General features: G+C 44.3%; 1 protein-coding gene and 1 long non-coding RNA gene across 32 annotated transcripts in view; one reads left to right on the top strand and one right to left on the bottom strand.

The window, feature by feature from the left end:
- Positions 1-13,830, top strand: part of LOC101749795 — a 326,633-nt gene that overhangs the window by 92,475 nt on the left and 220,328 nt on the right. The gene's annotated exons all lie outside the window — the stretch shown is intronic.
- PAX2 (paired box 2) overlaps positions 9,501-13,830 on the bottom strand; it is a 92,706-nt gene continuing 88,376 nt past the window's right edge. For 15 of the 27 annotated variants that reach the window (XM_025151472.3, XM_025151471.3, XM_040702268.2 and 12 more), the window contains one exon: positions 9,514-12,989. In XM_025151472.3, coding sequence (XP_025007240.1) covers positions 12,868-12,989 — 122 coding nt within the window. In that variant the 3' untranslated portion in view covers positions 9,514-12,867. Of the gene's footprint in view, positions 13,009-13,830 lie in introns of all 27 variants that reach the window. The other 12 variants (XM_025151477.3, XM_015288366.4, XM_040702270.2 and 9 more) reach the window with 4 other exon arrangements.

A 13,830-nucleotide genomic window follows, 5' to 3' on the forward strand; every position in this document is an offset into this window, starting at 1 on the left:
AACAGAGAAGTTACCTCAAAGGAAAAGACATGTTTGACATCACCAGGATTTTTCCCATGAATGGTACTTCGTGGCCCTTTCCAAAAAAATGTTTTCTGTTTATGGTGTATTTGGGGAAGCAATTAGGGGCCCAGCCCCTGGTTGGGGGCCAGCAGCCCGCTACCTCACCTGCTCTACAAAATCAAAGCAGTAAAAGGATTTCTGCTACATGCAGTAATAACCTAAATCTAACACAAGTCATCACCTGATACACACAGATGGGGAATGCAATGAATAGTTGGGAAAGGGGTATAATTGAAGTCCCTTCTGATTTACAGTAAAACTTAAAGGCGAAAATAGTGAACTATGCATACGTGCATACCAGGCTCAGACTTGGAGCTCTTAAGGACCAGTCACAAATGTGGAAACAGAGCTTCTGAAATATTGACAAAATGCAGTTCAGAAGACGGGCCAGTTTCTCAATGATTTCTGGCCAGTAAGTCCTCAAAGCAGAATACTGACCTGGGAATAAATCATGGAAAGAAATTGCACTCCAATCCTGAGTGCATCTGCAAAAAGAACAAATAGCTCATGAACTGGGAAAGGACTAGGCTGTCAGTGATCTGGGGAAGTCGTGCTCTTTGTTCAGATCCCTGAATACAGATTACTTTTTAGAGAGCTCCTTCTGGGAATCTTGGCCAAGCCTCTCCCTGTATTAACAGCTTTATGACCTTTCTTTGGGCTGTCAGTGTGCTTCTGTGAGCTGTCTGTCAGTGCTTGCTTCCCACTGTGTAATAGCCTGAAGTTTCTGTTAGGTTTTGTCACAGCATTTCCAGTGGATTTGCTTAGACTTCCTTTACATTTTGTGCAAGCGTTCCCCTGCTGTAAAAGGATGCAGCGAGTAGAAAACCCGTTTTGAAGATTTGTTATCTTTCATTTATTTCCTCCAGGATGTGGCAGACCTTTCAAAGCATGTCAGTAAGCTGGGTATGAGAAGTCCCCTCTAGTCCCTTCTAAGAACAGGATCACGTCCCAGCACCCTTCTGCTGGGCTGGTAGTGAACGTCCCTCTTTGCTTTTCTTCATGTCTGCATAGAGGAGGATCTCTGACGAGACTGATGTGTCGTTCTCATTCTGTCAGTGATCAGATGAGCAGCACTGAATGAGTCACTTCCCCTCGCTGTTTTGTCTAATTATAAGTAGGTTGGTCAGGACAGGAATGATGTCTTAGTTTGCACAGTACACAACACATGGACTCTTTTTCTCAGTATTTCTAGATGATCTTGTATTATGGTTCATAATGACAGTGCCTAAGGCCTGTAACATTTCCTTCCACGACTGCAGCCTGTTTCTGTACCACAGTGTGTTTATTCAGTACCCCTGAAGCTGCCTGCTAGCAGCAGTATTTCGGCAGTTCTTTTCAGAGTCCTAAGCAGCAATGTACAGATCACATTGTGACCTTATGTGCTTAGCCCAGCAGAGGTGTATATGTATACCAACTGGGGTATACAACTAGGGTCAGTGTTTTATTGCATGAAAACCAGTGCTTTGTATGCCCAGTTTGGCAAGTCTCAAATGCTCAGTAAGCAATAAATGCTATCCTACACCTGTAAGAATAATGCAATGAGCTTAAATGACATTAAGAGTTCTTTGGCTTTTTGTCTTGTCTGTTTGAGCCTGTACTTGAAACTGATGGGTGAAACCAATGAACTCACAACTATTTAAGAAGGCTGAGATTTTCATCTTGTATCGTGTATCTTTAACTGGAGCAAAGGCACAAATTTTCACCACTTGGAGAACTGTGAGAATCAGTAATGTACCAGTCTGGTTTTAAGGGAACTGTCTGCTTGCTGCGCTGCCTAGAGAATTACACTGATATCTGCAAGCAATGTAAGTGACATATGATGGCAGAGCTGTTCTGAGCAAAACAAAGTAGGGAGAGAAAATACAGGTGCATGAGATGGGGTTTGTGATGGGGTGCTTAGAAGATGACATAAATCCGTCATCAGGCAGCAGCTCTGTGGAAGTACAGGTTTCTGGAACGGTTCAGTGGCAACCTAATGCAAATATGCAAATGATTGTACTTTGAAAAATTAGGCTAAATTCTCCTTTTGAGTACAAATGAAACAGTAGGTAAAAAATTTGCACCATTCTGTGGTACAGACAGCAGAGTTCAGAATCTTCCAGAGAAAACTGGGCACGGGGAGCTTTTCTTTCCTCTGAGCCTGAACTCTCAGGGGGCTGTTCCTACAGTACCATCAGCTCCTGAGCTCATCCACTCCTCCCAGGGCTTTGGGTGAGCTGATGCTGTTTGCTGTCATTTTTGTGCCTCTCTCATGCCTATATAACAAACGCTTCCCTGACTCAGTCGATGTGCCCAGCTACAGTCCCCTCCTTGCTGTGCAGAGCAGTGGGAACACAGTCCCTGCACATTGCTACGGTGGGTGCAGTACACGCAGCAGCTTTGGGATGGCTTCAGGATATGTCCCCTCCTCTTCTGTAGCATTGTGACTCAGTCCACAGAGAGTCAGCACATCATTTTTCACACACTCAGTTTATCCTTTTAACCAGCATAAAACCCACAGAATGCAAGAATATGAAGTTTTTACTTAATATGTGGGGAGAAAATGGCCAAAACAAAAGGTGATGCCAGTTCCTCACCTCTCACCAGAGCCGTGAGGAAAGAGCCAAGCTGCAGATCTATTGCAACCGAGGAGCTGAACTCCCCCTTCCTTCTCCTCCTGGCCCAGCCCAGCCCCCAGGAAGGGCTCAGCGCCCCGTGAACGGAGTCCCCCCGAGCGCGGTGCGGAGCCAGAGGAGTGACAGGTGCCTCCTGATATGCCTAAATGAGAAGAGCCAATCGGAGGAGCCTGCCCAGCTTTTGTTGTCATCTGGCTTTGCTCATGAAATATGAGTTTGATTGACAGATGCATCAAGGTTCACAGTTTATTGGTTTTTGCAAAAGAGCCAGATCTGCCAATTTAGACAGGGGAGTGACACAAAACTTTCCATCTAAATGGACTAATTTTACCACAGGGAATTCCCAGGCAGAGCGCGCCAAGGCAGGCGCAGTCCTGTTTTATTTTTTAACAAGGACTGAATGACAAATATAAACGACAGTTCTGGGCTGACGGAACATCAGCATTTGACACTTCACAGGGGAGCGGTGAAATAAACAATAGGCAGAGAAATTGAATTAGAATCAGATGAGAGTCAGCTAGAGGGGGAGAGGAGGGCTTGATTCTCTACCAGATCATTTATAAAAGAGCAAACTGAATACTAAGTAGGTATAACATGCTCACATCCTGGTTTATTAGCAAATTTAACCTGCTAGCGTGTTGCACTTGTGTGATGTAAATGAATCACTGGATGAAGGTGGGTGGTAGGGGAGAGCAGTGCACAGGGGTTGGCAGTGTGCGAGGGGTTCCGTTTGTGGTGCTGCAAACTTCTGTGTTAATGGTAGTCCGTGTAACTTACAGACTGCACAGAGTTACAGAGAGAGGAGTATGACAAGTTCATGCAATTTCTCTCCTGTTGCCACTGCACTGTGCTCTCAGGGTTCTGCCTGGTCTGCCTGTGTTCTTGCAGTTGATAACTTTTGGGTGGTCAGCTTTGCAGCTCTAGCTATATTCCTTTACTATATTCCTTTTTCTATAGCACTTTTCAATTTAAAACAGACAATCTTTGACATTTAAGAGTGATAATTCTATGCACAATCAGTCTGGGGCTCCTGAGCATGGACTGTTTCTGCTTGAGATAAAAGGTTGTCTCAGCTGCTAGCGCAAGCAAGCTATTATCCTATTTCTGCTCAGCGTTAGCAGGGGATAGGATGCATAAACTTTCCCAGTGGGTTAGGCAGCTAGTTTGTTAGCTAGGCATTGCTGGGAGAAATTTGGATTCCTGGCTTTTATGTCATGCTCTGAGATTTGAAGCGTGTCTGGAGAAGTGATTTTCAATCTTTTTCAATTAGCGAACAGTAAGAACAAAAAGCCATCAGCAGAAGAATAGCTGCCAGTATAGGGAATCTAGACCCACAAGCTCACTTTTCCCGTCTACATTAAAAGTGGTTTCTGTAAAAGCAAACTAAAGTTTTTAAAAGCAATTTAAACGTCCCAATCTTGATATTAGAGAAAAGGGCTTGAAAGTAAGGGGCTTTGGGTCAATTTGCTGCTTAACGGTGATTCAACTGTCCTACGTAAGCCTGAGAAGTGCTGGTGTGGCTGGGGCCTTACCACGGGGCACCGCAGCTCCTGCAGCTGCCAGGTGAGGTCTGCAGATGGACTGCGTGCTGGCGGGACTTCCGCTGAGGAAAAATGCTGCTGCCTTCTGCATACGGCAGCACAGAGCTGTGTGAAATTTCACACTGCTCAGTCTTATACCCTTTGGGTTTTCTGTGTAGGTTTTGAGTGTCTTCTTTTCGTAAGCGTTCAACAGGGTGTGTTTGAAATTGGTCTCGGGCTGGAAGTCACAATGTTTGCGATATTTCATTGCCAGCGTGTCTCTTAAAGCAGAATGTTTCATTTCCTTCTGAACAGGCGGAGAGGCAAAACCAGGGTGATTCTGATGTAAGGAATATGTTTTGGAAAAAGACAATTTAAAAGTGAAGCCATTTTTGTTACACTTCTCTGAGCTGAAGGCCTATCCTCTTGCAAAGACCGGTGTGTAGTTCTGGGTGAAACCATGGCTGTGCATTGCCCTGAGCCAAGGCAATCCGTTAATGCTTTTCTCACCCATGCTGAAGGCACAGGTGCTTTCAGTTCAGGCTGCTCAGCATTTGATAAGCTGTGGCCACGGCAAGTCTCGGTGCCAGTGGTGAAGGAGTTGCTGCCTCTGCACCAAGGCCTGCTTATGGAGCATCTGTGTTTTTGAGGGGCTATGCAGAGGAGTTGTGTCTGCAGCAGGAGACCGAGCAAGGCAGTGAGAACAGTGTTGAAAGAAAGGACAGAAGTGAGAAGGAAGCAGGAGCTGCAGCAGGTGGCCAGGGCTGACAGTGGGGTTTCTCCTGCTTGAGGGATAGTGGGAAAATGTCCTCTCCCAGCAGCTGGCATAGCATAAATTTGCACCTTCTAGGTAGACTTTTGAACTCACACTGATCAAACCTGCTTTGGATGGGCAGCTTCCACTAAAGCACTGCAGAAGGCAGGGAAAAAAAAGCACAAATCTTTGCTGACAAACTCCAGTATCAAGCCAGCTCTTGTCAGCCTGGTCAGCATTTAGGGGGCTGTTGCCTGGTCTTGTAACACTTGAGCTGCTTCCTAAAGCACTAAACCATAGGGTCCTTGTGAGACGCTCATTTCTTACTGAAATAAGTACGCTTCTGGCTCTTGAATAGAAGAGGTGTAGTTACTGATGTAGCCATAGTGGTCTTGAGACTGATAAAATTAGAAGCCAGAAGTTGTTTTGTTTTTATTTTATATATGTGTATATTCATTTATACAAAATAGTATTGTGTTATATGCAAATCACATGATTTCCAATCAATCTTGTGATTCTGTGTGGACTTGGTTCACAATTTTTGAGTACTGGGAGCTGGCAATACGGGCTCTAACAAACTTCCTTTGCTTCACTGCAGACAGCTCCTGAATCACAGAAGTTAACTGTCCTGAGAATATTCTGAGCTTTTTCTTCTTCTAAAACAGTTAAGAGTTTATGTACAGCCTGTTTACCATACAAATGTTTATTAGTGGCTACTTCTTCAGTGACCTCATCTCCCCTTAATGTGGGTACAAGCATCATGTGTTGATTTGCTGGATGGTAACTGTCAGGATCATTTTTTTCCCTTTAAAACAGAAGTGTTGTGTTTGCTGTTCTCCCCTCTGCCGTTTCCCCATGTCCTTCAAGCTTTTCGGGACTGGTTGTTTGTGATCCAGTAAACTCATCCACCAGCCCACTTAGTATCTTTGGGCATGTACCATCTAGGTAGGTTGCTGGCACTGGGAATGCTTACATGTTCCAATGCTTTCTTTGTCTACACCTCACTAAAGAGTTTATTTTTGAAGAGAATTGTTAAAATCTCAGAATGTTCGAACTTTTCTTTTAGTTATAAATGGATATCTTTTCTTAGTATTGCCTAGTCTCTTAGAATGTCATTTTCCTTCACTGTAGACAGAATGGTGATCTTTGTAGTTTTATCACACCACGCTGTCACACTGAGATTGCCTGCTGATTATGGGAGAATGTCAACGGTTTATGGGCCAGTTCAGATCGATTATTAAGGAGCATAAGAGAAGTTGGAGTTGTAGAAATGGTTCTTTTGTGCAAGTTTTTTTTTTTTTTGGAAGATACATAAATTCTTGGAAGTGGTGAAAGTTTTGCAATAGTACAGCTACCCATTACAGAGCCTTATACAGAAACCTCAGGGTGCAATTTTCTGGGTTGTATTCATTGGGATTTCAAATGTTTGCTTCTCAATCTTTCTTTTAATACTTTTTTACAAGGATGCATTTTGCAAAGCTTTTTTGCTTTCTTCTGGTGCATGTGTGTGTGATTCTTTGCCTTTTGCCTCTGACAGTGAGCACACATCAGTAAATTCCACTCAGCTTAGCATCCAGAATGTCGTATGTTAGTCCACTGTTGGACTCAAGTCATCTAAACTTTAGTAAAGAAAGGTAATCCTGGCGTGTGGAAGATCTCAGAACATAGAAATCTGGTTTTGCTCAGATTTGGAGCCTGTTCTGGGCCTGCCTGCCCTAGTGGGTGAGCCCTGCAAGGCAGGCTCCCTGCTTTTAGAGAGCTGCCAGGCAGTTTTACTGCGGTGTTGTGAAAATTGAATTGCTTTTACAGACTGTTTGGATTTCCACAAATTGACTTTCACTTATGGAAAATGCCCTGTTGGAAGATTTTCAACCCATTCTATTAATATTGAAAGGGAAAGTATAAACTGAAAGAAAAGGAAATGTTTTAACTGTCTGCTGAGCGAAGGTTTTGTGCAAGCATTTGGTTTCCTGACAGCGTTCCTACACAGATTTCCTTGTGATACACAGACAGCAGCAGAAAATCTGGCCCTCTGACTTTCATGCGCTGTTGTGAAAATATTTGTAAATGACTCAGAACTGGAGAAGGAGAATTGATTTAGCCTAGCCTGACTCCTTGCTATATTTTTACTCCGCCTCTATGACCTTAAACTGTGCTCGACATCCTGGAGAATTAATGCTTGACTGAGGAAAAATTGAGCGAATACCTCATTACTGGGTGTGTTTACAGTATACCTTAATATAATGTCTAGCTCTTTGTTAGGCAAACAACGAGTAGTTTGGAGAATGAGTTATTAATGACTTTGCATTTGGCTTTGCCTTGTGTTGACCAAGATAGAAGTTCGGCAAGAACAAGCTCTAACAAAGTGTTGGGCTGGAGAGATTCTTCTAATGGAGCTAAAAATGGGGTAGCAGAGGAGAGGGAGTGCTGATCGCTCCTCTTAGATGTCAGAGGCAGGCAGAGCAGGTATGGCTCATCCCAAAGTGGGCTATGGGGAAACAGGTGCAGAGTGGCAGAGGGCATTGGGTTGTCCCACACCATGATGTGGTGGCTACCCAGCAGCACTCTGATTTCTAAGCTACCTGGGGACACCAGATGTGTTATGGATCACTGGGGATCAGTTGAGTGGGATCAATATCAGACTGAGTCCCGCTGGCAGTGAAGCAGAGCGGGATGGCAGGTGGGGGCTCAGAGGCTGGCTTGTGCTGGGAGGGGTTGCGTTCATGCGCCGTGCCTTCTGTCACGTGGTGTGGTGCTGACCAGCAATCATGGCGTTGTTTACATGGTGCCTGAAGGGTGCTATGTGTGGCAAACATAACATCCTGGAGACCTCAAGGGAATCTGCTGTAGAGAGAGGAGTGCTGAGGGAATGAGAGAGAGGGGGAAGGAGAAACAAGCCAGAAGCCACCAAAATGACATACCAAAAAAAAAAGGAAAAAAAAAAGAAAAGAAAAAGCTTTTATTTTTTATGTGCACAAAAAGAAAAAAGAGTTGAACAGAACTGAAGTGATGAGGAAAAGCCAAGCTTGGCTGCAACAGCCTAGAATGGAAATAACCCTGCACCTGGCACTGGTCCTCTCCATGGGCTCATGTCTTGCTCAGCCTGGAGAGCATCAGCAGAGCTGCATAAGGTTGGATCTGCTTTCAGTTCTCTAATTGTTGTTGTTTGTTCCCTCCTTCCTGCTTTGCAAGTTTGCCACTGTCTTGGACCCAGCCAAGGAACACAACATGATATGTGTGGGGTCCTCTAGAAGCCCCCATTCTGTCAGACCCCAAAGGCAGCTACAATTCTCTTCTGAGACCTGCTTTTCCTTAGGGAAGAAAGGGTATTTTGTTCCAACAGTTCGGTAAACCAAAAAATGTCTTGAGGAAAATGTTGATGTACATTTATTAATCTATACTCAAGAAGAGAAATAGGTGCAGGGTTTTTTTTGTTTTCTTTTTGAAGTTTGTTTGTCAGCCTCACGTTCATGCATTCAGTTCTGAAGTTGCGTTCTGAATGTGACCCATCATTGCTGGTGTGTCACAGAGCATGCAGATGTGGCCCCATTTCCACACAGCAGGGCTCATTGCTGCTTTACCTCCCACCCCAGGTTTTAACAGATCCGCTCTGTGTGGCCCTTCCATCTTCTTGCCCCACATCCCACTGGGCCAAAAGGACATGAGAGCTTCAGAGAACAGGACTCAAAAGTGCTGCCCAGTTTTTAATAGTGTGGTCCCTGTTCTCCCAGCGACGTATGGCATTTGAGAACTCACAAGATTCCTCCCCCTCAAAAAAAAACAAACAAACAAACCCAACCAAAACTGTTACAGGAGAAGATGCAGTTGCACGGCATTTCTGCTTGGTCCATTAGATAAAGCAACCATAGCAGAAGAGCTAAGAATGATGTGAAAGAAATGAAGGGAGAGATAAAGAAGAAGAACAAAGAAATGAATAGCTATTTGTGAGAAAAATAAAAAGAGAGAAATGTAATGGAAATGTTCATTATTATTCAGAATAATACTTAGTACTTCGGTAGAATTTTCTTTCTGGGATCTTAAAGTGCTGAGCTGGTGCTAATTAATTCAGCTGTACCATACCTCTGTGGACTAGGAACTACTGTTATCCCTATTTTACAGAAGATTGGAGTTGAGGCATAGGGGAGAAATTGGACTTGACAAAGGTTCTCTGGAGCCAGGTGGAGAACTGGGGAGTCTGAACTCCCAGATACCTACTCCCATACCAGTAGTACTGATCTGGATAGAAAAGTGCCCTGGGAATGAAAAACAGTAAAAGACAGAGAGAGAGAAGTGGATTAGAGTATGAGAAAGAAATGAGAGAAAGGGAAGAGACAGCAGAATGGAGGAGAGAGATGTGAGTTGTAGACTTCACTGGTTTTGCATAGCAATTTCTTTCCTCCAATTTTTTTTCTTTTCTTTTTTTTCTTTTCTTTCTTTTCTTTTTTCTTTTTTTTTCCCTGTAAAACTTTTAAAATAACAATGAAAAAGAATCCATTTATAATAAAGCAACTGTTGGCCAGCTGGGGAAGGGGTCCTTCCAAGGTTTGGCTGTTCCCTCAGGTTCTGCATTTGTGCTGTGCTTTATTGAACACAGTGTTTTGTTTTCAGTGAGCACAACAAGACTTGCACAGTACAGACAGAGTGTTCCTTATCTACAGGATGAGACGAGGCTGTTTTAATAACTACCATGATGAAGATGGAAATGAACTTATATACAAGAGGAATTGCCTTCACATTACACACATTATCTTCCTACAAAGCAGCAATTGTTTTTGCAAATAACATAATATTAAATAATTGGTAAATTTTTGCGTTTCCTGCATAGTCCAGTCTAATGGAATCTATATGAATATTGATGGTTTTCTTCCGCATAATATCACCACATAAATCCCTGTGTCAGCTACTAGACTTTAGCTATAATACTGCTTTACAATGCATCCACCGACTGTAAATCAAAACAATCAACACAAGAAACTCTTTGGCAAATGTAATTCAGTACATTCGCATGGGGGTCTACAGATGGTGGTGGAAGAGGATTAGACTGCCCAGTCCTTTGCATAATTCTGCTTTCCTGATCAAACTACTTGCACTTAGGTACTTTCCAGACCAACTCAACGCCTGGTGGAAGTCCTTTTTTATCGGTGGAGTTATACCAATGGTGAATTTGTCCCTCTGAGGGTCAGATCAAGCCAGCCATGAGTGAGCCAACCAAATCCAGCTTTCGTGACCTATCTCACGTCTCACATTTGGTGAAACACCTTTATGAAAAAGAGCATTTCTGAGCTGCTAGCTTCAGTTAAGGTGGGCCCTGGGCTGCAGGTTGCTAAACGTGAGGTGTAACCATTTCCTTTTCTTGAGCCTCCTCAGGAAGTTCTAGTGGCCGGTACTGGGATGTGTACTGCCTGTGGCCCTGAGCACAGGTAGGGCAAGGGCTGTACTGATGGACTAAAAGGGAAACTATGGAATAAGGTCCAGCATCTGTCTGGTGTCTATGAAGGAAAACAAGGAGTGGTACATTTTTAGACATTACTCAGATTTTTGCTTCTCATGTAGAATAAAATGAGATAATGGGCCAAATTGTGGTCTCAGTGACAGTGAAACAACTCTTCTATTTGCAGCAGGTTACTCAGAGGTTAGGTGTGCAGAATAACACTTTAAATAGTAGATCAGAAGTAACCTCTTTGACTTTATTCTGTACAGGAACAGATTGTAGCTCTTTATCTTCTATGTAAACACCCCCCTCCCCCCCATACCCTTTTCATTTGGGCATTCCGTTAAAGAAGACACAGACCTATAATCAGCTAGAGCCATGCAAGGGCTACAAGTGTTAGGTGAAAGGGGCCTTCGGGATCAACACAGCTGTTTAGTGATGGTGGCTTTCATACATACAAGTTAAACTTGAAAACAGAAGGCTGAGTCCACAGCCACATCTCAGTGGTTGGGAACTTTGGATTTCATACATAACGTTGGCTATACGGACTATACCATTTGCTTTTATGCCCTTTGGGGTTTTGATTCTCAATCCTGTCTTTGTCCATGGACAGTAGCCTATTCGTTTTATCAGAAATCTCTCTAAAACAACAAGGATCTGCTTTGGCAGACTTGATGCCCTGGGGACAGGCTATAGCTGCCTTCATGTTTTCTTTGAGTATTTTTAAGAAGTGTCAGTGCAAGGAACAGTTTATGAGTTTGCTGACAATACAGGAGTAATAAGCATTTCTATTGACAGTTAGCCTTTTGCAGAACAGTGTTTGCTAGTCACTTGGGAGCCAAAAAGAGCAGAAAATCCCTAGAGAATCATCAGGTGAGCATTTGGGATAAGGGGTAAATATTAGGGTGCATGATATAGGGCTGAAAATGAAAAGATGAGTTGCATGTTGGGACTGGCTGGAAGGACGTGGGCATATGGATTTGAATGTAGGCCCATAAATTATCGGGCACATGAGCAGATGGACTGGAAATTGAAGAGGGGCCCATATTGCAAGACTGCAGTGGTTGGGAAATTAGGTGTTGGATACAGATAATGAGGCTGTTGTCACCAGGCTACAGGGATCTGGAGAATGGGTACTGGACATATGTAAAACTGTGAAAGTTGGGATGCGGGTGAACGGACGTAGGCATGGGTATGGGAATTAGGGTTAAAGGAGAAGAGCCTAAGGGCTAGGGAACCAAGCAATAATCCCAGCCAATCCTGAATTTGTCCATCTCAGTCTCAGCTGTCCGGAGGGCAATCAGATGGGCCCATGTGAAGCCCCACACTTTCCTTTCCACCACAAAGCGCAGTTAGAGTGCAGCTGGGCTTGTTTTCTTTGTTTGCCAACCAGTGACATGGAAAACATTTGTTGACTCAGAGAGCTTTTTGTCGACTGATGTGTTTGGTAACTTTGTCAGATGTGTCTTGTCCACACTGCTCCCCAGAGACAGGATTTGGGGAAGGGGGAGGAGGAGGAGGTGACAGGGGTGGAGCTGGCATCCAATCCTCTCCAATACCACCATCCCATTGTAGTGCAAAACAGGAAGGAAACAAAACCCGAGAGTGAAAGAGGAGCGTCAAGTGTCAGAGGAACTGGTCTGCCATTCGGGTGGCGGGGAGGGGTGAGACTTGGAGTTTTATTTTTGTAGGGTTTTTTAATTATTATTTTGTTTTTGTTGTTGTTTTTGTTTGCTTGGGTTTTTTAGAAAATTGGGGATTTGTTCTTTTTTTTTTTTTTTTTTCCTTTTTACAGACCTTCATGACAAAGCATAAAAACACAGTTATATTTATATATCTATTTATATATTTCTTCATTTCGTCGGTTGGTTTGTAATTGTTGCTCCATCCTCCTGTCTGAGCTGATTGTGTGTCACAGAAGTTGTGGGTGTGAGTGAGGTTCAGCCCAGCTCTGGCCTCGAGGGCACCGCGCAGGGCGCAGCCAGCGCCAGGAGCCATGCCGGGGGGTGGGATGAGGTGCGTGGGGAGTAACAGAAAGTCACTTGGTCCTTCTCTTGTTTGCCAGATGGGCAGGGCTTAGTGCCACCATCTCTGCTCTAGCCAGGCTGTTCCTTCTGTCCTGGGAAACAGGACGATGGTCACAGGTTACGCATTCTGAAGAGTTCACCACAGAGAAGCGTATCTTTGGGGATCAGTGTTTTGTGAGCAGCTGTCTCCCTACTTCCCCCTGCCCATACCGCTCCCAGGAGAATGGGGTCCTGCAAGGCAATGGCTGCCAGTTCCCCTCGAGTCTTGGGAGTGCAGGAGGTCGAGCTGTGCCGAGGTGCTGTGGAGGGCTCCTGAGGTGCCTCAGGGTGCAGGGGGATGCAGGGAGAACGGGGTTCTCAGTCTGGCATGGTGAGCGCTCGGAGCGGTGGAGAGGGAGGTGTGCTGCGGGGAGGCACGGCGAGGCTCTCTTCACCTTCCCAGGGGCGGAGGGATGGGTCAGACAGGTACAATATGGAGGCCTAAGCTGTCACCCTGCAGTTTCATGTGGTTTCCATGGTAGCTAGTGGCGGTCATAGGCAGCGGCAGCAGTGGGAGGTGCGGAGCCCCGGGATGTGGCACTATAATAATAAGGGGAACCTGAAAGTTAACACAGGAGAAGAATGGACTGGTTGAAAGGACAAACAGTAAAAAAAAAAAATAAAAAATAAAACAAAGAAAAGAAACGAAGGAGAACTAAAAACAAAATAAAAGGAAACGAGGAAAAGGAAAGGGAGCAAAAGAAAGAACCTTGGGGACTTGGCTGTAGCGCAGGGGTCCGTGGGAGGCAGCCAGTGGAGGCTGGCCAAGGCCATGCTTCAGTGAAGAGAGGTTACCAAGGCCCCTGGGTGTGAAGACCCTATGTGGGAAGGTGCTCTTGGTCCATCTGACCATCGTGAGGAGCTAAGAGGGAAGCATCAAGCGCTGAACAGAAACACCCCATGCTTGGTTGAGGGCACCAGGGAGGTGCTCAGCATGTGCTGAGTGTGTCTGGTAAGGTATGGTGGGCTAGTTTTAAAGGCAGGAGGGGAAAGAGAACAAAATTACTTTGCTTAATACTTGCGATTTTCATCACACGTGGGATGAAAGCTCTCTAGACAGTTATTGAATGTATGTTAAATAGTGATTGATTATTAAGATTGCACTTACTGAGGTTTAACAACACTGGAATAAAATGTGCATCTATTATCCAGTTGTTAAACCTCTGTAAATATGTAGTTAATAATCACAGATGATTTATTTTACATATAATAAATATCTTCCTGTTTTCTTGCGAAGAGTTGTTGTGTTAGAAGATATGATGAGAAATTTTTTTCCCTCTGCAAAAAGCCTGACTTTTCTGGTTGTATTAGACTCACTACAGGTGGATATATTCCTGCAAGGAAACTCTACTGGCAATTATAGATGCAGTGCTGAAGGCTG

Source organism: Gallus gallus, chromosome 6 (genome assembly GCF_016699485.2).
Source record: "Gallus gallus isolate bGalGal1 chromosome 6, bGalGal1.mat.broiler.GRCg7b, whole genome shotgun sequence".
Taxonomy (NCBI): Eukaryota; Metazoa; Chordata; class Aves; order Galliformes; family Phasianidae; genus Gallus; species Gallus gallus.